The sequence below is a fragment of the Bubalus bubalis genome, chromosome 12 (genome assembly GCF_019923935.1).
Source record: "Bubalus bubalis isolate 160015118507 breed Murrah chromosome 12, NDDB_SH_1, whole genome shotgun sequence".
Lineage (NCBI taxonomy): Eukaryota > Metazoa > Chordata > Mammalia > Artiodactyla > Bovidae > Bubalus > Bubalus bubalis.
Window position 1 is genome coordinate 5981951 of NC_059168.1, and position 25963 is coordinate 6007913.

A 25963-nucleotide genomic window follows, 5' to 3' on the forward strand; every position below is an offset into this window, starting at 1 on the left:
CAGCAAGTTCTGTTCTTGAAAAACGGCCTGGCTGGCGGCACTTCCTCGGCTGCCCGGGCACAAAGGTCACCCAGACATGAATCTGATCCGCCCTGGAACATTTCCTCCCGTAATAAAACTCTCTCCAAAGACAAAGCAAACAGTGATGCAGAAGACAAGAAACTAAAATGCCAGCCATGGTCAAGGGCAGAGATAAGCGTCGACACGGCAGAAAGAACACGGACAGTGCATTCCGTTAAGAGCCTGCACCTGGACCACTGGGCGGGGTGGGGGTGGGGGCAGAGGGTGTGGTGCCCCGACATGAGACATGGCCTGGCAAGTCACGAGGAGCCCGTATGCTGCATTTTCCCTCCCCAGGGCCAATAATTAATTATTCTGGCCCAGATGAGGAACATCCGGGAAAGGGATTTTGTTTAAAACGGAAAGCATCACACTTGCCATTCTCACTTCTTATAAAACACATCCCACCATTTGTTAACAAAAAATGTCACAGCTTCCTTGTTTTAAAATTTATTTTTAATTGAAGGATGATTGTTTTACAATACTAGTTTGATTTCTGCCATACATCGACATGAATCAGCCATCGGTGTACATAGGTCCCCTCCCTCTTGAACCTCCCTCCCTTTCCCACCCCTCTAGATTGTTACAGAACCCCAGTTTCAGTTCCCTGAGTCACACAGCAAATTTCCACTGGCTATCTATTTTACATATGGTAGTGTATATGCCTCTATGCTATACAGCTTCCATTCATGATCCTTAAAATTTCAAAAATCAGCTTGTTTTTAAATTTTCAAACCCAAAATATTAACCAAGTTTTCCTCAAACTACACACACACATCTGCTCCCGTGATGCAGGGGTGCCGCTGCCTACCTCGATGGGACCCCATCCCCCCAACCCCCATCTGCTGGGACATCTCCACTCCGACGGTGGGCGGGGCTCTCACAGCATCCCCTCTCTCAGCTGCTACCGCTTGGCTCTGTTTCTTCTGTTTTATCCTGCTCTCCTTCATTTCCAGACCCTGCTGGGAACACAGAACACGAAAACATTGCCCAACGCCGTCATAAACAGTCACAACACTAGCCAGGCACTCTGCGGTCCGCAGGCAGACCACAAGGACACGAGCATTATTAAGAGGCCACCTGAAATTCCGACGACTGATGACTAGATAAAGAAGATGTGGTACATATATACACTGGAATATTACTCAGCCATAGAAAGGACTGAAATTGGGTCGTTTGTAGAGTCATGGATGGACCTAGAATCTGTTATACAGAGTGAACTAAGTCAGAGAAAAACAGATATATATTACTGCATATATGTGGAATCTAGAAAAACAGTACTGATGGAGCTATGTGTAGGGCAGGAACAGAGATGCAGATGTAGAGAACGAGCGTGTGGGCACAACGGTGGGATGAACTGGGCGTTTAGGACTGACGCACATACAGCACCATGTGTAAAACAGATAACTGACGGGAAGCAGCTGTGCAGCTCAGGGAGCTACGCTCAGAGCTCTGTGGTGACCAGGACAGGTGGGATGGGGTGGACGGGGGTCCAAGAGGGACGGGATCTATGGAAACATACGGCTGATTCACGTCCTGCTACAGCAGAAAATAACACAGCATTGTAAAGTGACTATGCTGCTGCTGCTGCTAAGTCGCTTCCATCGTGTCCGACTCTGTGCAACCCCATAGATGTCAGCCCACCAGGCTCCTCTGTCCCTGGGATGCTCCAGGCAAGAACACTGGAGTGGGTTGCCATTTCCTTCTCCAATGCATGAAAGTGAAAAGTGAAAGTGAAGTCACTCAGTCGTGTCCGACTCTTCGCAACCCCATGGACTGCAGCCTACCAGGCTCCTCCACCCATGGGATTTTCCAGGCAAGAGTACTGGAGTGGGGTGCCATTGCCTGCTCCAACTATAAAGTGACTATACCTCAATTAAAAAAAAAAGAAAAACAGGCCACCTGGTCAAAGGTTTGATGAGCTTCTCCTGAATGCTCCTGGCAGGACAGCATCCTGGGTGCCTCTACGCACAGCAAGTCCTCTGTCAGTCACCAGAAGAGACAGCCCACCCCCGATCTCAATGAACTGACATCAAAAGGAGTCAAATTATTGCCCCATCCATTCAGCTCCTGCAATAGTCCAGGCATATCACCCGGAGTCTTTCCTGGATATCTTCCGTTTCCTAAAAACAGGCAAAAACCACTAACTCTATGTGTATGGCCACAGTCAAAAATAAAATGTGTGTGTGTGGGTAACGCAGCCATAGCTCTGAGAAGCCCCTACCCACAGGGACATGGAATAATACATCGGTACCTCACAGCCTGGCGTGGCCTGGACCCATCACAGGACAAAGCATGGCTCAGACCACCGGACACAGAGAAATAGCAACACTGCCCTGTTCCTCCAGGGCCCTGAAAAGCTCTTCACAGCCCAGGTGTCAACTCAGAGGCTGACCCCTACCTGCGGGCTGGACCCTGCCCCACCGTCTCCTCTGCCTGCGGTTCCCCTCCCCTCCCGTCTCTGCCTAGGACCTGGCTCCTGGCAGTCACCTCTCCTGGTTCTACACACCACGCGCTTGGTTTCAAGTCACGCGCCGATCGCTGTGTATCTGATTTCAAAAAGAAAGCAGACACACAGTATTCAGCCTCAAAAGGAAGGAAACTCCGACACACACCATGACATCAATGAACTTTTGTTTCCATTTTGCACTTTTAAATCATCTGCAGATGATTTCCTAATTTGTCTCCAGGTTCTGACATGGATGAACCTCGAGGACATTATGCTCGTGAAGTCAGCCAGACACAGAGGACACATACCACATGAGTCCACTTACATGAAGCTCCTAAGGTCATCAAAGTCCTAGAGACAGGAAGCAGAATGGTTGTTTCCGGGGCCAGGGGGATGAAGGAGTGGGGAGTTAGTACTTAATGGGCACAGAGTTTTCATTTGTAAATTCTCAAGATGAACAGTGGCAATGGCAGCACAGCAATAAGAGTGTGCTTAATGCTCTGAAATGCATACTTAAAAAAGGTTATGCTGGGACTCCCGTGGTGGTCCAGTGGCTAAGACTCCATGCTCCCAATGCAGTGGTCCCAGGTTTGATCCCTGGTCAGGGAACTAGATCCCCCATGCCACAACTAAGTCCCAGCACAGCCAAATAAGTTTGGTTGTTTTTTTTGTTTGTTTTTTGTTTTTTTTAAATGGCTAAGCTGGACTATTCACAATAGCCAAGATATGGAAGCAAACGAAGCGTCCATCAACACATGAATGATAAAGAAGATGTGATATATAGGTACTGCTGCTAAGTCACTTCAGTTGTCTCCGACTCTGTGCGACCCCATAGACGGCAGCCCACTAGGCTCCCCCATCCCTGGGATTCTCCAGGCAAGAACACTGGAGTGGGTTGCCATTTCCTTCTCCAATGCATGACAGTGAAAAGTGAAAGGGAAGTCGCTCAGTCGTGTCCGACTCTTAGCGACCCCATGGACTGCAGCCCACCAGGCTCCTCTGTCCATGGGATTTTCCAGGCAAGAGTGCTGGAGTGGGGTGCCATTGCCTTCTCCGTGATGGAATACTATTCAGCCATAAAAGAAGAGAATGAAATGATGCCATTTGCGGCAATATGGGAGAATCTACAAATTACTGTACTAAGAGTCTGGGGTCAGCAGATGCAAACTATTATATATAGGATGGATAAACTACAATGTCCTACTATATACAGCCCAGGGAAGTGTATTCCATATCCTGTGATAAACCATAATGTAAAAGAAAAACACAATGTTGAAGCTAATCAATTTTATATTTAACCACAATTAAAAAAAATCTTTTTAAAGACAGGAAGCAAGACCCTTTGCTCCAAGATCTACTGTGCAGTGGTCCTGGTGGCTGGTCACACAGCTCAGACTCAGGCCCCGCACAGCCCTGGACTGTCCCCGGCCTTGGCTTCTCAGAAAGGACCCGAGAACTGTATCAGTGGTGACATGCACCACCTCCCTTCCCCTCCTTACGGACAGCGGCCTTGACTCCTGAGCCCTTGACTTTCCCTTACGTACTTGACCCGTCATTCACCCACATGCCAGACTCTGCCCTGGGCACTGAGGGTCAGTAGTGAGCACCACTCTGAGAAAACTATTTTCATTAGGGACCAAGCGCTTAAATAAAAGGGAAACATTAGTAGAGCCAAGTGCTACAGGGACAAGGGAGCCAGAACTGAGGAGGTTGGCAGGCGGTCCTGGGGAGGCCTCTCTGGGCAGGAGGGGGACATCTGAGTTCTGATCCAAATGACAGGGCACACATCTCTGCCAGCACCCTCGAAAGAACTCATAACCACCCTCACAATGTACCTTCTCTTCTGTCTGCTGAAACCAGTAGTGATTATAGAGCCTTGGAATCCAAAACACCACCACCAATGCCTTGGGATTCTTCAATCCATGCAAGTTAACAAAGTAACAATAACAGGAACTTCTCTCTCTTCCCACACCATCCACAGATCTCTGCTGCCAAGTAATAATCACGTTCACCCACAAAATCACCTACCCAGCTCTTCCACCTCTGCTTTTAAAAAAAAAAAAAAAAAAAAGAGAGAGAGAGAGACTCTTATCCTCAAGAATCACCCCCCACCCCCTGCACTGCCCTGGGAGCAGCCAGAGACAAGTGAAGACATAAATCACCCCCTCGGGCCGCACTTCCTGTTCTGACCACCTCCCAGTGCCGCCCAGGCCCTTCCTACAGCTCTTGTTTGTGCTTCATCTGAGACAAGAGACCCTGGGCACGGTGCCTTTCTCAGGGCTCAAGACACAATAAAATATTAAACATGGTGAATCAATATCACAGCACAAGATGCCCAAGGGGCTCCCGGAAAGAGACCTGAGTACCTAAATCAATACCACAGGCCTGAGATAAATCTCCACCCCAGTGCCCTCTCCCTTACCCGAGCAAAGGGTACCCGAACGAACAACTGCCTACTCAGACCTTCAGTGGGCAAGAGGACAGATGAAGGTGGCGCCTCTCTAACTCGCCATAGGTCAGGCCCAAGGAGAGCACCCAGTCAAGTGGAAACCAAAGGAAGCAGACCCTTCTAAATTCGTTTAACTGGAGTATAGTTGATTGATGCTGATGCTGAAGCTCCAATACTTAGGCCATCTGCTGCAAAGAGCTGACTCATTGGAAAAGACTGATGCTGGGAAAGACTGAGGGCAGGAGAAGAAGGGGACGACAGAGGTGAGATGGTTGGATGGCATCACTGATGCAACGGACGTGAATTCCAGCTAACCCCAGGAGATAGTGGAAGACAGGGGAGTCTGGTGTGCTGCAGGCCATGGGGTCGCAAACAGCTGGACATGACTTAGCAACTGAACAACAAATAGTTGACTTAAAATGTTGTGTTAGTTTCTAGTGTATAGCAAACTGAGTCAGTTATACATATACGCTTATATTTATTCTTTTTCAGATTCTTTTCCCATATAGGTTACACAGAGTATTAAGTAGAGTTCCCCGTACTACACAGTAGGTCCTTGTTGTTTATTTTATATATAGTAGTGTGTATATGTTAATATGCCAAACTCCTAATTCATCTATCCCCCCTTTCCCCTTTGGTAATCCTAAGTTTGTCTGTGAGTCTATTTCTGTTTTATAAACAAGTTCATTTGTACCACTTTTTGAGATTTCACACTGATGCTTTCAAATTGTGGTGTTGAGGAATACTCTTGAAAGTCCCTTGACCAGCAAGGAGATCAAACCAGTCAATCCTAAAGGAAATTGACCCTGAATATTCACTGGAGGGACTGATGCTGAAATTCTAATACTTTGGCCACCTGACGTGAAAAGTCAACTCATTGGAAAAGACCCTGATGCTGGGAAAGATTGAAGGCAAAAAGAGAAGAGGGTGGCAGGGGATGAGATGGTTAGATAGCATCATTGACTCAATGAACATGAATCTGAGCAAAGTCTGGGAGATACTTAAGGACAGGGGAGCCAGGCTGGCTACAGTGCGTGGTGTTGCAAAGAGTTGGACACAGCTTAGCAACTGAACAAGAGCAACAACATATAAGTGATATCATACGATATTTGACTTTCTCTGACTTCACTTAGTATGATAATCTCTAGGCCCATCCATGTTGCTGAAAAGGGCATTGTTTTATTCTTTTTATAGTTCAAGGAAGCAGATCTTGGTTCAAGAGAAAGAATGTTCCAGGAATTAAATGTTCTCAGGACAACCACACTGCTAGGGGGTAGGCAGCCAGTGTAAACTGCTGCAATCTTTATAGCAGGTAATTTGGGAATACACATATAAATGGCCTTATAAACGTTATCCATTGGATGCAATAATTTCTTACTACAGGCACACCCCAGAGATACTGTGGGCCGGGTTCAGACCACTGCAATCAAGCAAACATCACAGTAAAGGGAGGCTCATGAATTTTTTTTATTTTATGGTACCTATAAAAGTTATGTTTCTACTACACTGTAGTCTATTAAGTGTGCAATAGCATTATATCTAAATAAACAATGTACATGGTTTAGTTTAAAAAATACTTTATTGCTACGAAAAAGCTAACCATCATCCAAGTCTTCAGCAAGTCAGCAATCTTTCTAAAACAGTCACATCAAAGATCACGGATGACGGATCACTGTAACAAAATACAATAAGGAAAAGTCTGAAATACTGACAGAGTTACCGAAGGTAACACAGAGACACAAAGTGAACAAACGCTGTTGGAAAACGGCACGGATTGATTTGTCCTTCACAACAGTCGTTCAATCACTCAGTTGTGTCCAACTCTTTGCAACCCTATAGACTGCAGCACGCCACGCTTCCCTGTTCTTCACTCACCTCCCAGACTTTGCTCAAACTCAGGGCTTCCCAGGTGGCACTAGGGGTGAAGAGCATGCCTTCCGGCGCAGGAGACATAAGAGACGTGGGTTCCATCCCTGGTTTGGGAAGATCCCCCGGAGGAGGAAATGGCAACTCACTCCAGTATTCTTACCTGGAGGATCCCATGGACAGGGAAGCCTGGCGGGCTACAGTCCAGAGTGTCACAAAGAGTCAGACACGACTGAAGCGACTTAGCACATATGTCCATTGAGTCAGTGACGCCATCCAACCATCTCACTCTCTGTCATCCCCTTCTCCTCCTGCCCTCAATCTTTCCCAGCATCAGGGTCTTTTCCAATGAGTCAGCTCTTCTCATTAAGTGACCAAAATATTGGGAGTTTCAGCTTCAGCACCAGTCCTTCCAATGAATATTCAGGGTTGATCTCCTTTAGGATTGACTGGTTCAATCTCCTTGCTGGCCAAGGGACTCTGAAGCGTCTTCTCCAGCACCAGAGTGAAACCATGTGATCAGCCTCATTAACTGGTAAAAAATGCAACGTTTACAGAGCACAGTAAAGCCCAATACAATGAGGTGTGCTTGTACATGGGTTCCCCCGGGGTCCCGGCCTCTCGTGCTTTCCTTGCCCACCTGTACCTGCCATTTCCAGGTCGGCTCTCTGACTCCCCATGACCCAAGAAGGTCAGGGAGAGGAAACTGCCTCTCACACCCTCACCCAGGAATCCCGGCACCCAGCACAGGTCTGGTACAAGACAAGCATCAAACGTTTCAGATGAGAGGACTTCAAGGGTGGCCTGAAATATTTAAGTGTCTGGATGCTCGTTTAGGTTTATAAAATAGATAAAAATCAGAGCCAACTAAGTGCCTAGTGAAGGTCTGGGTGAGTAAATCTAGCTACAGGCAAAGGCTCAGCACTGTGTCAACATCAAGCATGACACTGCGTCACCGTGGAGCCCAGACTGGCTCCTGTGGACCTGCAGGGCCATGTGGTCTCAGGACCCAAGCAGGCTTGTGCACTAAGTCCCCCCACCGGTGACTCCCCAGAGGTCCATCTGCTGCTGCTGCTGCGAAGTCGCTTCAGTCGTGTCCAACTCTGTGCGGCCCCAGAGACAGCAGCCCACCAGGCTCCCCTGTCCCTGGGATTCTCCAGGCAAGAACACTGGAGTGGGTTGCCATTTCCTTCTCCAATGCGTGAAAGTGAAAAGTGAAAGGGAAGTTGCTCAGTCGTGTCCGACTCTTAGCAACCCCATGAACTGCAGCCTACCAGGCTCCTCCATCCATGGGATTCTCCAGGCAAGAGTACTGGAGTGGGGTGCCATTGCCTTCTCCGAGAGGTCCATCTAGCAGGAGACAAAACTCCAAATGTTCTCATGAAAAGTCTAAATCCTAGGGCAAGACCACCTCCCCTCCTCTGGGGCAGAGGAGAGGAATCAGGGAGAATCAGGAGAAAAGGACAGGGTCTTGCCCCTCCCACCCCTTGTCCTGGCCAGCAGCACACCAGCCCCCCCTGCTCTGTCCCCAAAATACACATCAAAATGCCACGGTCACTGTATTAGTGCTTACACAGTGTAGGAGAACCATTTCCAAGCGTGAGCAAGAAAGGGGAGAAACAGCACAGCAACCAAGCAAAACCGCTGACTGCAAGGGGATGGAGAGAGGCGAACGAGGTGCTCAGTGTCCCGGAGGAGGAGGAGGAGATGCCCACGAAGCCTTCACGCCCCAAGACGATGTAACAGAAACATGAGTTCAATGAAACAAGAGCTGAAAGATGAGATGGTGAGATTACAGAGATAAAATGGGAGACTGGAGACCTAAGAAAACGAACTGAGGATCAAGACCACTGACTACATGGGGACTTCCCTGGTAGTCCAGGGGTTATGAATCCACCTTGCAAAGCAGGGGGTGCAGGTTTGACCCCTGGTCAGAGAACTAAGATCCTGCCTCCCGCAACTACCGAGCCTGCGTGCTGCGATACCACAACGAAGATCATGCGTGATGCAGTGAAGATCCCAAGGGCCACAGCTAAGACCCCACACGGCCAAACTGCTCACTTATTTTTTTTTTAAAAACTACATGTCAACAAAATTAGTAGGTCAGTTAAAGGCAGCAGAGTCTGGGAAACACTGCTGAAAACAGAATTGCCTTAGAGGAAAGGGCTATACACCCAGCATGCAGAGAGCCGCTGAAAAGGACAGATGGAGAAAAGCACAGCATTCCTAACACACTACTACTGTGCGTGCTCAGTCGCTCAGTCCCGCTCTGTGACCCCGTGGACCGCAGCCGCCAGGCTTCTCTGTCCACAGGACATTTCAGACAAGAATACTGGAGTGGGTTGCCATGCTCTCCTCCAGAGCATCTTCCCAACTCATGGATCAAACCCATGTCTCCTGCGTCTCCTGCATTGGAAGGCCGATTCTTTACCACTGAGTCACTAGGGAAACACACACTTACTGCACCTAAAAGAAATATTGCCTTATATACATTCCTTTTTCTGCCCTTTAGTGCTGTAACCAAGAAATCTAACAGCATAACCAGTAACGCACGTAAGAAGTAAAAAGGAATACTGTGAAAGGGGAGTGCTCCTGTATGGTCAATTCTTTTATCAAAGATCTGTTTTCATCAAAAAAAGGAAAAGCAGAAATGAAAAACAGACCTGTCCAACAGAAAGTGTCCTTGAAGTGGGAAATCCAATCCACGGAATATAAAATGTAACACATACACAGAATGATATTAAGAAAGTTTCCTGAAAGGATTAAAGAAAGCAATCTTAAGTCCTGGAAGAGTTTCAGAAAAATGTAACACAAAGTGGTCCAGGGAATAACAGATTATAAAGGAGTTACTAAAGTGACTAATGTTGCAAAACCTCAGAGATTAAAAAAAAGCAGTTATACCCATGAAAAGTGCATCACCCACAATGCGCGGGTGGGAGGTAGGGAACGCAGCGGGGTGGGAGGTAGGGTGCATCAGACCAGCCTGAGGTTTCTGCCCTCGCCACTGAAATACTGCAAGACCCCAAAGTGATGGCCACCAAGCCCCAGAGACTGGTCAGAACCCATCATACCCAACCAGGGCGTTGCAACCATGTGAGACATCATTAGGGAAAGAAAACAGGAATAGAGCCAACTAAGAAAGAAGCCAAAATAAAAGACGCTATGTTGGGAAAACCATACCTGATGGAAGCCCTGAATCGATTTACATAGAGAACTGAGCCAAATAATGTTGAGGAACACAGTTACCGAACAGAATGAGAATCACGGCGTACAATTAATAGTAAAACTTTTTAAAATGAGAGCTTGGGGCAGCAGGGGACGGATGAGAAGGCTGGTAGCGTCCTTGTCCTTCAAGAGGTGAGTCAATGAACTCTGTCCGAGTAGAAACACTGTCTTCAAAAGCTACAATTCTGACCTCGTCACACATTCGAACATCTATCCCCTTGACCTTCAACGAACCTTTTAGAAAGCCAGCACTCAGGGTTCGAGGGATATTTCTTTGAAGTTTAATAGTATTTTCATTTCACTTTAGCATCTTTCCTTTTATTGAAATCCACTAAAAACAATATTCTTATTGTCAACTGGCACTGCGGACAAGCTGCACCATCTATGTTCTTCCCAACTCTCCCTGGACTTGTGTAGATGCATTAGAAAGTGGTGCTGGGAATTCCCTGGTGGTCCAGTGGTTAGGACTCGGAGCTTGATTGGGGCACCAAGCTCAGCATGGCCAAAAAATACAAAAAGACAAAAGAAAGGAAAGAAAAAATGTTGTCAACCAGTGTCTCTGGAGGTTGGTTGGCTAGGATGTTGGTGGGGCAGGGGGAAGAAAATATATTTTTTCTTTGTACTTTCCAGAACTAATTGATTATATTGAGCATGAATCATTTTATCACTTAATGCAAATACAGACTGATTTGTCCAAAACAAACAAAACAAGCTGGGAAAAAAACGTTCCAAGATGTTAACAGTCATTAGTAATAAATGGTGGGTATAAGACAACCATTTTCTTCTTTATCCTTTCCTGTATTTTTTCCAGGAAAAAAAGTAATCCGATGTCATTAGAGAATGTAATGTGACAGTGAAATTTGACAGTAGTTACTAAAATGTGGGCTTCCCTGGTGGCTCACATGGTCAAGAATCTGCCTGCAGTATGGGAGATCAGGGTTCAATCCCTCGGTCAGGAAAATCCCTGGAGAAGGGGATGGCAACCCACTTCAGTATGCCTGAAGAATCCCATCGACAGAGGAGTCTGGCGGGCTACAGTCCATGGTGTTGCAAAGAGTAGGACATGACCAAGTGACTAACACTTTCACTTTAAGAGAAAAAACACACACAACTGAAAACCTCTGCATAGAAACACATGTAGACAGAGAGTGATTACCCTGGATAAGAGGTTATAGATGACTTCTTTCTCCTTCTTTCTTACCCATTTTCCAATTTCTGAAGTGTGAAGATTACTTGCGTAATTAAAAAGATGCATCTCACCGACTGCCCTTTGAGCATCCCCGTGATGGTAATACTAAAATAGGGACTAGGAGTTATCTGTCAACAGTGTGTAAGTTCAACTTGCGTTTGTGCTAATTTACATGTCAGCAACAAGCCTGAGAGAAAAGGGCTTATCGTGCCTCACTGGCACAAGTTCAGAAATCTTACTGGATTGCGTGAATAAAGTTTCTGTGGTGTTTGAAAAATAAATAAATAAAAAGACACATCTCAGGTTTGTTTTTTAACAGAAGGGGCTTCTCACGATGCCATGATTCCCAGAGGGAGTGTCCCAGCAGAGCCCCGAACGGTGCGTGTGGGAGGAGCTGAAACTCGGCGAGGATGGGAAGGCGATTTCTAAACTCCCGCAGAGCCCCGCTGTCCAGGGATTCAGCGCACAGTGGGACAAGGACGAAGACGGGCCTGAGGCAGACCCAGCCCGGGGCACTTCCCCGGCACGTCACGGAGTGCACTCTCACCCGGGGCGAGTGTTACGTCAGACACAAGACGGAAAAGAAAACGGCTGGGTTCCTCCGGGAAGCACACACCACTTGGACCGTCTGTCCAACCTGGCTGTCCAGCCTTAAGAACCACCACGTGCTTCTGATGGTTGAGAGAAGGAACAGAGAGCTCACAGCAGCGGGTGAGGTTCGGCCAGTTACCTTCAAGCTTCACCACCACACAGATACCCATGCTCAGACCTCAAGGTGGGGAATGCTCCACCGGGGAGGAAACTCACCCATGGCCACAGCCCAGTAAACGTCCGATCCGCTCAGTAACTCACCACATGCTATGGGAGAATACACCTGGGAGCCGGGCACCTGGAGCAGAATTCGGAATGGAGCAACCCGGGCGTTGGAATCCAGCACCGCGTCCAGGGCACCCACCAGGCGACCTTCAAGAGACAAGAGGACAACGCACATGTGAGCACAGGCACGGACAGCCAGCAGCCCACTGGGAAGGCGGGGCGGTAACTCCGAGTGCCAGCAGCCTCTTTTTTTGTTAAATTTTATTGACGTATAGTTGGTTTATAATGTGTTGATTTCTTCTGTACAGCAAAGTGATTCAGGTCTACATATATACACTTTTCTTTTTCATATTCTTTTCCATTATGGTTTATCACAAGATATTGAATACAGTTCCCGGTGCTATTCAGCAAGATTTTGTCCATTTTTAAAATTTATTTATTTTTAAATGGAGAATAATTGCTTTACAATGTTGTGTTGGTTTCTGCCGTACAACAACATGAATCAGCCATAAGTATACATATGTCCCCGGCCTCGTGAGCCTCCCTCCCTCCAACCCAGCCCCCTTCCCACCCCTCTAGGTTGTCAGAGAGCACAGGCTGAGATCCCTGTGTTTTAGAGCAACTTCACACTAGCTATCTATTACACATGGTAACGTATATTATATGTCAAGGCTACTGTCTCAGTTGGTCCCACCCTCTTTCCCTCTCTGTGTCCACTCTACCTCCATGTCTCTATTCCTGCCCGATCCATTCTAAACATAGTTTCCATCTGCCAGTGCCAAACTCCTAATCCACGCCCCGCCCTCCCCTCGGTAACCACAAGTCTGCTCTCTATCTCTGCGAGACTGTTTTGAAGATACGTTCATTTGTATCCCATTTTAGATTTCACGTATAAGTGCCACCATATGGTATTTCTTTCTCTTTCTGACTTACTTCATTCACTATGGTAATCTCTAGGTCATCCACGATGCTGCAAATGACATTATTTCATTTTTTTGGTGACTGAGGAATACTCCATTGTATATATGCACCACGTCTCCTTTATCCATTCAACTACTGATGGACACTTAGGTTGCTTTCATGTCTTGGCTATTGTAAATAGTCCAGATTAACCATATATAGTAGGACCTTGTTGTTTATCCATCCTATATGTAACAGCTGGCTTCTGCCAGCCTCCAACTCCCAGTCCACCCCTCCCTAGTCCACCCTCCCCCTCGGCAACCACAAGTCTGCTCTCCGTCTGTGAGTCTGTTTCATAGACATGCTCGCTCGTGTCGTAGTTTAGCTTCTACATATAAGTGCTATAATATTTGTCTTTCTCTGATTTACTTAGTGTGATAAGCTCTAGGTCCATCCATGCTCCTGAAAATAGCATCATTGCATTCTTTTTTATGACTGAGTACTATTCCCCTGTATATCTATACCACACAGAAGAAGTCTTTCTGTTTGGAAAGACTCAAGGCTCAGGAGCTTTGGCAATGGGCAGCAAGTTTTATGCCAACACAACCAACCTGGCCCCTTCACCTGGAAGAAGGTGTGAAGAGCAGCAGTTAAAAAGTGATGAGGGGACTTCTGAGTTCAACTCTAACACTAGAATACTCTAAGCTTCTCCTTTAGGAAACCATAGAAAGAAGAGCAACATAACCCTAAAGAAAGCAGAAGAAAATAATAAAAATTGAGCCAAAAAACCAAACATAATTCAAAACAGAAAAAAAAAATAGCAAAAAAAATCAATAAAACCAAAATCTGATTCTTTGAAAAGATCAATAAAAGTGACAAGCCTCTAGCTAGGCTAAGGAAGGAAAAAGGAGAGAAGATACAAATTACCAATATGAGAAATGTTCCCTGAGATATTAAAAGGATGATAAAGGAATGTATGAACAATTCTATACTTAAAAATTTGATAATTTATGAGATGTACCAATTCCTTGAAAGACACAAATTATTAAAACTCACACAAAGAGAGCTAAATCATTTGAATAGATCTGTATCTATTAAAGAAATTGATGAATCAATAGGAAGGAAGAAACAAAACTGCCTTTGTTCTCGGATGACATGCTTGATTTTACAGAAAAATCCCAAAGAATCAATAACAACAACAACAACAAAAAACTTAAGGAACTCATAAGCAAACATAGAAAGGCTGTCAGACAGAGGGGTAAATGACAAGTGCTTTCCCAAATACCAGCAATGAACAACTGGAATTTGACAAGAATATAAATACCATTGACAATAGCAAAAGATGTTCATATCAGGCAGAAATCTAAATATGCGCAGGATCTATGTGCAAAAAACTACAAAACTCTGATGAAAGGATTCAAAGAAGATCTAAACAAATGGAAACATAATCCATGTTCTTGGGTTGAAAGATTCCGTACTGTTAAGATGTCAAGTCATCCCAACCTGATCTATAGATTCAAAGCGACACAACGACAATCTTGGCAAGCCATTTTGTAAATATTGATAAATTGATTAGAAAGTCTACTTGAAAAGACAAAGACCTATTACTAGTAGTAGTAGTAGTACTGAAGAAGAACAAAGTTGGAGGACTCGTGCTATATAATTTCCATCTTAACTACTGTACCAAGCAATAGTAATCAAGACAGTGTGGTATGGGCAATAAAATACACAGATCAGTGGAACAGAATCAGACCTCACAAATGTATCCTACAAGCACAATTAACTGATTTGTGACAAACGAGCAAAAGTAATTTAATGAAGGATAGTCTTTTCAACAAATGGTTCTGGAACAACTGGACATCCATATGAAAGAATACAAACCAAGACACAGATCTTATACCTTTCAAAAATTAACTCAAAATGTATCACACACCAAGTGCTGAAAAGGATGCCAGCAACAGGAACTTATTCATTGCTGATGGGAACGCTTAGGGTAGTCACTTTGGAAGACACTCTGGTTGTTCTTGACGAGTTAAACATAGTCTTACACCACAGGGCAATCACACTCTTAAGTATTCATGCAACTGTTTTTGAAAATTCACGCCCACACAAAAACCTGCACACAAATACTTACAGAAGTTGTATGCATAATTGACCCAAATTGGAAACAACCAAGATGTCCTTCAACTGGTGAACGGATAATCAAACTGTGGTACATAATTCAATGGAGTATTTTTCAGTGATGAAAAGAAGCAAATTACCAAGCCTTGAAAAGAAAGAGAGACCTTAAATCCATATTGCTAAGTGAATGAAGCCCTCCTAAAAAGGCTATATTCTGCACGATTCTAATTATTCTAGGGAAAAAAAAATGGGAAATATAGCAAGGGTAGAAAAACCAGTGATTACCAAGAAGGGGCTGAATGAGTCAAATGTGGGGGAATTTTAGGGTGAAACCATTCTGCATGATACTCTAATTGTATATACATGACACTGTGCCTTTGTCAAAATCCACAGATGTTTCCAGCATAAAAAGTGAACGTTCATGTTTGCAAATTTTGAAAAAAAATCATTTAGGAAGGTCCAGGGGTTCCCAAGTGAATGTAGAATATGACCAAAAAAAAATCTAATTGTATTACAAATGTATGAAATGAGAGTGAAGGGTATACAGGAAAAGGGTTTGACTTAAGTAACTGTGGAAATGAACAGAGTCTTTAGGAAGAAAGGTCAAAGAAACGTGCTTAAGTACTGTACTCCAGAGAGTCCAATGCTAACAATTCTGATACATTTCTGGAATACTAGAAACCATCAAGAAGAGGATGACGGAAGGTGACAGCCAGGTTCCTAACTGGAGTGGGAGTTTACAGGTAAGCAAGGCAAAGAGGCAAGAAATACAGTAATTAGGACTTCCTTGGTGGTCCAGGGGTTAAGAATCCACCTGCCAACACAGGAGACACGGGTTTGATCCTTGATCTGGGAAGATCCCATCTGCACGAGGCAACTAAGCCCGTGCGCTGAGAGACTGAGCTCCAAAACAAGAGAAGCCACCACAGTGAGAAGCCCACACACTTCAACGAAGAGAGTAGCTCCTGCTCTCCACTAGAGAAAGCCCACGTGCAGCGATGAAGACCCACTGCAGCCCAAATAAAGTAAAAATACAGTACTTAGAGTCAAAGACACTGGTATGAATGACGTTTAGTTTACCACAGATACAAATGGCTACATACAGAAACACTTAGTGATGTGTGTATATACAGAGGTAGTACATTAGATTTCCTTGCTCTGTTAGCAGAAAGGACCCAGAAGCCAGGAGCACACCCAGCACCCAGGTCTTGGTTTCTACCAACCTCCAATAAAAGGAACTGGGACTCTTTGGGAAAATGGCTGATTCTAGATCTGCAGCAGGAAATACATAAGATGATCCTGGAGCACTTTGTAGTGACTGAAAAGTAAGCAAGTGCTCAAAAAAAGAAAGAAAGAAAGAAAAATCCCACAGGACGGGAAGTGGAGGCAGTAACTATTCAGTGGGAGAAACTTGGCAAGCAATACCTTGGCCAGGTGATAAAGGTCAGTGTGGGTCATAATCCTCTGACAGGATGCAATAAGAACAGCACTTTACCCCATTTCTCCTCCCCAACACCCTTAACCCCATTCTAGTCATGAGAGAAACTTCAGACAAATTCCAATGAAGGAACATTCTACAAAATGTCTGACCAATATACTCCTCAAAACTGTCAAGAGCAAAACAAGCGGAAGTGTGAGAAGCTGTTACAACCCAAGTGACAAGTAAATGTATCCGCGGGCAGAAAAAAGACCAAAGAAAACTAAAGAAAAGATGGACTTTGGTAAAAATCATCACGTTCGTTTTCTACTGCTTCTGCGCCAAGTTACCACATAATAGCTTAAAACAAAAAAAAAAACGTATTGGAACTTCCCTGGCAGTCCAGTGGCTAAGACTTCGCCTTCCAATGCAGGGGGTGCGGGTTTGATCCCTGGTCGGGAGCTAGGATCCCACATGTATCAGGGCCAAAAAACCAAAACAGAAAACAGAAGCAATACTGTAACAAACTCAGTAAAGACTTTAAACATGATCTCCTCTCTTACAGTTCTGTACATCAGAGGTCTAATGCTGATCTGAGTGGAAATCAAGGTGTCAATAGGTGTCTTCTTTCTAGGGGCTCTAGCTGAGAATTCATTTGCCTGCCTTGTCCGGCTTTCAGAGGCCACTCACTTTACTTGGCTCATGGCCCCTCCTCTATATTCAAAGCCAGAAACACCAGGACAAGTTCCCCACACTGCCATCTCCCTGGGTCTCTTTTCAGAGTCCCGCTTCTGGCTCTAACAGCCCTTGTGATAACACTGTGCCTACCTGGACAATCTCTCTAGTTTGAGGTCCACTGATGAGCAACCTCAATCTTACCCGTGCTCTTAATCCCTCTTTTGCCATGTGACCTGATGCCAGGTTCCAGTCATTATTCTGCAGATCACAGTAACTGATCAGTATCAGTTGGTTAACTGCAACTAAACACACCATACTGACATGTCAATAACAGCAGACATTGCACGGGGGGTGTATAAGAACTCCATCTACTATCTTCTCAATTTTTCTCTAAACCTAAAACTCATCTAAAAATAAAGTTTATTAAAAAGAAAAGGACATAGAGAGGTGGGAGGTGGGAGGGAGGTTCAAAAGGGAGGGGACATATGTATACCTAGAAAAGAAAATGGCAACCCACTCCAGTATTCTTGCCTGGAGAATTCCATGGACAGAGGAGCCTGGTGGGCTATACACAGTCCACAGGGTTGCAAGAGCCGGACATGACTTAGTGACTAAACCACCACGGCTGATTCATCTTGATGTGCGGCAGAAACCAACACAATATTGTAAAGCAATTATCCCCCAGTTAAAAATTGGTTTTTAATTTTTAAAAAAGAAAAGGGGAGCCAACCCCGCCAGTGTCCACCTGCAGACAAGTACAGGGGTGACCCCTCTGTCTGTGCAAATGCGAACACTCCTGCAAGAACCTCCAAGAGCAGCAGGAGCGATGAGCGGGGAAGGGGAATAAGCCAGAGCACTCGGGGTGGAGCCCACCAAAGCACAAAAGCGAAATAGGAGACAAGAGGCCAGGACCACAAAGAAGCAAAGCCAGGAGGAAGGGCAGCGAAAGAGGAAAACCAAAGTGAGAAACAAACTCAGGAAGAGAAAATCATCCTTCAATTTCTGTTGTTTACAGAGGTGAACTAGAAGAAATTAGCATGGCAAAGAAATCCTTCAAGGTTATTTTTTTAAAATGGTAATATGTCTGCAAATTTCAAGTGCACCCAAGACAAAAACATGTACACCTATACACATAAATAAAGCGAACATTCAGAAGAACGCTCAGGCACGGCTCCTAACGGCAGGGTACACTGTCCTACTTACTCTGCCCTTTTATAAAGAAGCTGAAGATAACTCCCATGGACGTCTTTTAGGACATCGATCTCTGACCTTTCTGGCACCAGGGACTGGTTTTGTTGAAGACAATTTTCCACGGGAGGGTGCAAGGTATGGTTTCAGGATGATTCAAGCGCATTACTCCCATGTGCACTTTATTTCTATTGTTACTGCATCAGCTCCACCTCAGATCATCAGGCATTAGATCCCGGAGGCTGGGGACCCCTGCTTCAAAGGTGCGTGTGTGCTCAGTCATATCCGACTCTCTGCGACCCCATGGACTGTAGCCCACCAGACTCCTCGGTCCATGGAATTCTCCAGGCAAGAATAGTGAAAAGGGTTGTCATTTCTTTCTCCAGGGGATCCCCCTGATCCAGGGATCGAACCCACATCCCCTGGATCTCCTTGCATTGGGAGGCAGACTCTTTACCACTGAGCCACCTGGCAGCCCATTAGCAATATTTATTAGCTAGGCTTAGTTAAGCCTAGCTTAACTGGCTCATTAAGAGGAGAGCATTGCAACCCACTCCCGTATTCTAGCCTGGAGAATTCCCATGGAGAGGAACAAGTTCCCCCCAACACAAGCAGGGCAGTGCTTGGGGGTTTTCTGGGTTCCCTGTTTCCCAGGCAGTCCCATATGCTCGTCTGGAGCTCCAGGGAAACCCTCCTGGTGTCCCGTGAGTGTAACACTCCTATTTTTAACCAATCAGAATAACAACTCAGGCTGAGATAGCTGTAGAGTGACAAGTTTTATAATTAGGGCCCAAAGAGGGACGGAGGAAAAATTTGCCGCCAAGCGAGAAAGCTGCTATTCTTTCCTCCTAGCTGGATTCCACGCACGTAGATGGAACCAAGTGTAAGATGAAATCACAGCCTCTGACCTGGGAAAAGAAAGGATGCTTGGAGAAGCCTTCCCATGGCCTCCTGGCTCTATAACCTCTATTCTGGGCCCGGAGACTTACCACTGGCTGCAGTGGCAAAGTTCTGTGCTCTTAGCAGTAACAGCTGCTGCTGCTGCTAAGTCACTTCAGTTGTGTCCGACTCTGTGCAACCCCATAGACGGCAGCCCACCAGGCTCCCCCGTCCCTGGGATTCTCCAGGCAAGAACACTGGAGTGGGTTGCCATTTCCTTCTCCAATGCATGAAAGGGAAAGTGAAGTTGCTCAGTCGTGTCCGACTCTTAGCGACCCCATGGACTGCAGCCTACCAGGCTCCTCCATCCATGGGATTTTCCAGGCAAGAGTGCTGGAGTGGGGTGCCATTGCCTTCTCCATTACATATGTATAATATAGTACAAATATTTTTCTAACCTTTAATTTCCCAAGCATGTTCATTCACATCTGACTAACTGATAGTACGTAATATTCTTTTGCAACAGGTCAGTCAGGACATCTGTGTTATCCCAGTTATACAAAAACAGATACAAAATGGTATTGGGACTTCCTTGCCCGAAATTACTAAGCATGTGTGCATATATTTTTAAAATCTCTTTATTTCCACTCTGCCCCTTTGGCTGAACTTAATACAATATCTGCCCTTCTCTTGTAAGAGCACCAGAGTGTAATAAACCCATTTTGAAAAACAGCGACACCCATCCCCCATGAAAAGCATTTTAATGAAAGTCAGAAAACCAGAAAGCCTGAAGTCCTTTTTTCTCCTCCTGCACTAATGAAAGCAGATCCTCCTAGTGGCTTAGAAACAGTATACCTGAGGGACTTACCTAGTAGTCCAATGATTAGGAATCCACCTTCCAATGCAGAGGACTTGGGTTCAATCCCCGGTCAGAGAACTAAGATCCCACAAGCCCCAGGGCAACGAAGCCTGCCCACCGCAACTACTGAGCCCAAGTGCCACAACTAGAGAAACTGTTCACTGCTGCCAAAGATTCCGCACACGACAACAATGATCTGATGCAGTCAATAAATTAATTAATTACTTTAAAAAAAGGCGGGGGGCGGGGGGAGACTTCCCTGGTAGTCCAGTGGTGAAGACTCCGAGCTCCCAAGGCAGGGGGCCGGGGTTCACTCCCTGGTGGAGGAACTAGATCCCACATGTCACAGCTATGAGCTCGCATGCCACAACTAAGGCCCTAAGCAACCCCACGACAAACACTTCTACCTCTCCAGCAGACAAGCTTCAGGGTCACAGCACGTCCACGGGGCAGCAGCTCAGCACCCTAACCCCCCATCAGGAGACCAATCTGGGCTACATCTCTGTCTTCATGTCAGGGCTGTGTGGTTTGGCTGTTGTCTCTGTTTTGGAGACTGGGGTGGGGAAAGCAAATGAAGAACCAGAATAAAGGGGAAAACTCTTAGTTTTGAAAAGTGACAAATAACCATAAAGGATTACAGGAAGTTCTTCCAGGCTGTGCTGTGCTTAATCGCTCAGTCGTGTCCGACTCTTTGCCACCCCATGGATGGTAGCCCACCAGGCTTCTCTGTCCATGGGGATTCTCCAGGCAAAAATACTAGAGTGGGTTGCCATGCCCTCCTCCTGGGAACCTTCCCAACTCGGGGATCTCTTACATGGCAGGTGGATTCTTTTACCATCTGAGCCACCAGGGAAGCCTAAGAATACTGGAGTGGTAGCCTATCCCTTCTCCAGGGGATCTTCCTGACCCAGGAATCAAATTGGGGTCTCCTGCACTATGGGCAGATTCTTTACCAGCTGAGCTACCGAGGAAGTCTGAAGTTTTCTTTCCTGACTGTCAAAGAGGGAAGATGAAAGTTGGGGTATTTGCATTCTCAACATGAGGATGTTGAGAGTTCCCCTCTTTGAAGTAAAATTCATAACCCAAAATACTCAATTTCAATTTTTTTTTACAAAGCATTTTATAGAAGTCGAAGATATCTCTTTTCGTGTGGTTCCCTTAGGAGTCCACAGATTTCCACTAAACCCAGGAATTGCTGGTGCTGTTTCCAGAGAATGCAGCAGCTTGATGGGCAAGGCCACAGGGTAACCATGACGGTCCAGGAGGAGGGCTTCAAGGCCATCACAAGGGAGGGATTCCAGAGTCAGCTGTTGAAAACAGAGCAGGCAGCCAGCAGACCCTCACCTGCACACCACGTCCCCGATACATGGGAGCAAGGCAGGCCACACAAGGACCCCCGGCATCTCAGGAAGCCGAAAAACAACAGTGTCCAGACAGTGGCTCTGTTCAGCTGCAGGAGTCACTGCGCCAGACCGGCTGCCCTGCTCATGTTCATGCTGGAATTAAAAGGAGATTTTTTTTTTTGTCTTCACTCCAAAACTGTGAAAATTCTTTACTGGGTACAGGCTTTCAGCTTTCCAAGATGCAAAGAACTTTGGCATTGGGTAGTAGTAATGACTGTCTAATGTGAATATACTTAATACCTACTGAACTGGACACTTAACAACAGTTAAGATGGCCAATTTTATGTTACGTGTTTTATACCACGATTGTCTTAAACTATGAAAATGTTAATGGTTGGAAATTTCTGCAGCTGGCTTCCTAAAGTAAGTATAGAAACCCCATCCCCCAACTGACAAATCCCAAACACATTTGAACATAACTGTCCACCCTGCTGAACCCTGACATGTTCTCCTAGCCACTCCATAAATAATCCTTGGATGGGAACCAAGCCGTCTGCTTTGGCTCAAACTTAATGTACGGATCCTGCCATCATGAACCTCCAAGCAGGGTGACGTAATGCTCAAAATACGTGACAGCAAGAATCCTGCTCTGAAACGCCACCATGACGGCCAGTTCCAGCGCAGGGACTGCCCTGCCTTACAGACATGTGTTGCTGTGGGTACGATGAAACGCTCTTCTGAAAACTTCCCAGCATTTCCATCTACCTGGCCATCCGTTTACCTGGTCTTTCAGCATGGCAGTTATGCACAGCGATTAGAATTAAGTTCTTTTAGAAAAGGGATGATTAAAGGGTATGAAATGAAAGGGCAAAAGACACCAGGAAAGAAGGAAAACCAAGATTCAGCAAAGGTGGGACTTCCCTGGTGGTCCAGTGGCTAATACCCCATGCTTCCAATGCAGCGGGCCTGAATTCGATCCCAGGTCAGGAAACTAGCCCCACGTGCTACAACGAAAGAGCCTACATGCTGCAACTAAGACCCAGCACAGCCAAATGGATAAATTAATAATAATAATAATAATAATAAAAGACTCAACAAAGAGCTTGGCTTTAAGATCTGATACAGTTGTCAAGCGAAACACCAGCCGTGAGGGCATCTGGGGTGCCCAGAAAAGGCCTGTTGCCCGCCTCCACGGCCAGACCAGCACAGTCCAGGGGCACCCAGAACTCCTCCCTGGACGCTGACTCTGAAATGAAAGTCTATGAAATGGGACCGCATTGCTCCAGGACTGCCCACTCACCCGCCTGATGGGTCCATCCGTGTGCTAATCTGCCCTTCCTATGCGGCTTGGCTCTTTCTAGAAACCTGTCACCCTTTTTTTTTAACATACAGAAGGCTGTACATAATTAACATACGCAACAATGTTTTGAAGATAAGTGTACACCCACGAAAGCATCACCACAATCTATGCCACAAACATGTCCAACACGAGTTCCCTCTCCGCCTTTTACTGGGTCAGCCAAAAGGTTCCACTGGGGTTCTTTCCATAAGATGTTATGGGAAAACCCAAACAAACCTTTTGGCCAACCCAATATTAATATGTATATACATATAATGGGGTAAGAACATTTAACATAAGATCTACCCTCTTGACAAATGTTTAAGTATACAGATTGTTAACTATAGGCATCTGATGCTGTATGGTAGGCCTCTAGGACCTCTTCACCTTGTATAACTGAAACTTTGTGCCCTTTGACTAATATCTGCTCATTTTCCCCTCCCCCAGGACCTGGCAACCACCATCCCACTCTCTCCTTCTTGGAGAGGGACGATTTCAGATTCATCACATACATCGTGTGTGGCTTGAGTCCTTCTGCGTCTGGCTTTTATCACTTAGCGTAATGTCCTCAAGGTTTAGTCATGTTGTTGCAAATGGCAGAATTCCCTCTTTTAAGGCTCTGTCACCCATTTCAATCCCGAACCTTCCCTCCTAATATTTCCTAAGCCATGAAGATTCCCTAACCCATGAAGACTGGACCATCCCTAGTCCATTGAAGCCTAGAAAAACAAATCACAAAATTACATCATTTGACTGTGTTGCAATCAAATGTAACAGCAGCAGCCGTATTCCCTTGCCAGTTTCTGCTACTTCAAAACAACCAAATCCTCTGGCAAAACGTTTCTGATCTCTCTAATCTGTGGAGAAACTATCTGCCTTGGGTCAATTATTTTAATAGCCTGATACATGTGGTGCCTGTAGACTGTGACAGGAGACTTTCCATTTGAGACAGAGTAATTTATCACTTTTGGTGACCCATGTTTAACAAACCCAACAGGACCCCCAAAATCACATGCAGGGAACCAGTTACAAAGAACAGCGTTTCCAAAAATCTTTTCCCCTCAAAATAAGACCCAGTCTCAGTTTGTCCTCCTAAAGCTATCCCATGTTTTTTGGTTTTGATCTTCTTGATTATAAAATGAACACTTTTTTGTTGTAGAAATTTGGGGAAATTCATAAAAGCACAAAGAAAAAAATTAAACTTATCTCACATCTTGCCACATGACAACAACCCCTGGTCTGTGCTCCTGGCGTTTTTTCTTAACCAATCACAAATTTAGACTATTAAGCTCTCACACTGGGGGTGGTGAGGCTTGGAAGTTAAACAAGACTGAACATGAAACACAAAGAAGTCTCCTTTTGTGCTCAGAGACAGTTGCAGAAAGGCTGGTAAACTTGCTCAACAAGACTCCTAGGCGGTGCACAAACCAGCCTACCAGCCGGATCTAATCGCAAGCGCAGCCCGCTGCCCACCAGCTCCTTGAAGCTGTTACAGCCACAATCCAACCTGCAAACCACACTTCTGCTTAATGGCCTTGTACATCACTGAAGGCAGGAAGTGGAGCTTGGAGGCAGTGAAGGAGCACAGAGAATAAATAAGACAAAGCAATAGTGCCTCCTTGGCAAAATGGAAATCAATAGAAGAGTCAAAAGGGTCAGCCGGGCAAGACAGTTCCATCGGCTCAAGTTCAAAGCGAAAGACAGTACCCAATGGATTCCAGCCCCTCACGTGGAAAGTCAGCCCCTAACCCCCACCCCTGGGGAGCCTATAAAACTCCTTTAAAAGGGATGAGCCCGCCTGTTTCATCAGGCTTATCAATACAGCCGCTCCTGTGCAATTTTTAAAATACACTTTCACTGAACACCTACTATATGCCAGTATCGTCTACGCTTACAAACTCCAGCCAGTAAGGCCACAGTGGGTTCCATCCAGCTTGGAAGTGAAGGCTGCAGATGTATGGACCCAAAGACATCAAGCTTTGCATGTCGGTATTCGGCACAAACGTTTTACAAAAACCCTTACAACCTTCGCAAAAAAGGCCTTACTTACTTCTCACTTTCATTTAGATGCTTCTGTCCTGGATCATAACACACTCTTTTCAGGATCAAATTATACCTAATTTGCTACAACTAAGCACTGAACGTTTACAACCCACGAACCGCTCTTACTGTCAAGAGCCTCTTTACGGGGAGACAAAGGGCGGGCCAGGGAGCCTGCATCAGCCCCGACACCTGGTGCACCTGCCCCTTGGCCTCCCCTTAAGCAGCAGCTGCTCGATGAACCCTCGGAACAGGATGAGATCAAAGGTGTGGTTCCTTGAGCTTGTTTAGGGGCCACCGTCCCCCAGACGCCACAAGGAGCTGGAGTTTTGTTCACTGTGGACTCTGATCTCGCAACGCGGTCACTCAAAGCCAGCCATCTGTCACTCCCTTTCAGAGCCTCATTAGGCTATCAACAGTTGCTGGATTCTCTTACAGAACTCCCCTAATCTTATCTGGGGCTAAGGCAGAACATAAGTGTTTCAGTAACTAAATTTATCCCAGAGACTAAGCCGGTTTTCTGTTTTCTGTTTTGTTTTGTGGTTAGAGGAAAGCCACGTGCAAGCCTTCTACTCCACAGAGTCATACATATTCAGACCGTTGCTGTTGTTCAGTCACTAACTCATGTCCAGCTCTTCGCAATCCCATGATGTAGCCCACCAGGGTACTGTCCATAGGATTCTCCAGGCAAGAATACTGGAGTGGGTTGCCATTTTCTTCGCCAGGGGTCTTCCCGACCCAAGAATCGAACCTCCTGTATCTCCTGCATTGCAGGTGGATTCTTTACCACTGAGATTCAGATTAATGAACCATTAGTTCAAGAAAAGCAGAAAACAGGTGGAGAGAGCAGGGCAAGCTGGAGGGTGAGGAGAACACGCTACCTCCCCAAGGAAGTGAGGAAGTGGGTTTATTCTATGGCCCGTAGTCAGCCTTCCCCTCGTTGTTCAGTTGCTCAGTTGTATCCGGCTCTTTCTGACCCCATGGACTGCAGCATGCCAGGCTTCCCTGTCCTTGACTATCTCCTGGAGCTTGCTCAAACTCTTGTCCATTAAGTCAATGACACCATCCAACCATCTCATCCTGTCACCCCCTTCTCCTCCTGCCCTCAATCTTTCCCACCATCAGGGTCTTTTTCAATGAGTAGG

At 45.8% G+C, this 25963-nt stretch overlaps 1 protein-coding gene across 5 annotated transcripts in view; it reads right to left on the minus strand.

The window, feature by feature from the left end:
• Positions 1-25963, minus strand: part of TBC1D8 (TBC1 domain family member 8) — a 139735-nt gene that overhangs the window by 77218 nt on the left and 36554 nt on the right. For 2 of the 5 annotated variants that reach the window (XM_044925667.1, XM_044925668.1), the window contains exon 2: positions 12091-12201. The exons of 1 other annotated variant lie outside the window; for it this stretch is intronic. In XM_044925667.1, coding sequence (XP_044781602.1) covers positions 12091-12201 — 111 coding nt within the window. Of the gene's footprint in view, positions 1-12045; positions 12202-25963 lie in introns of all 5 variants that reach the window. 2 more of the 5 variants (XM_006071934.3, XM_044925666.1) reach the window with 1 other exon arrangement.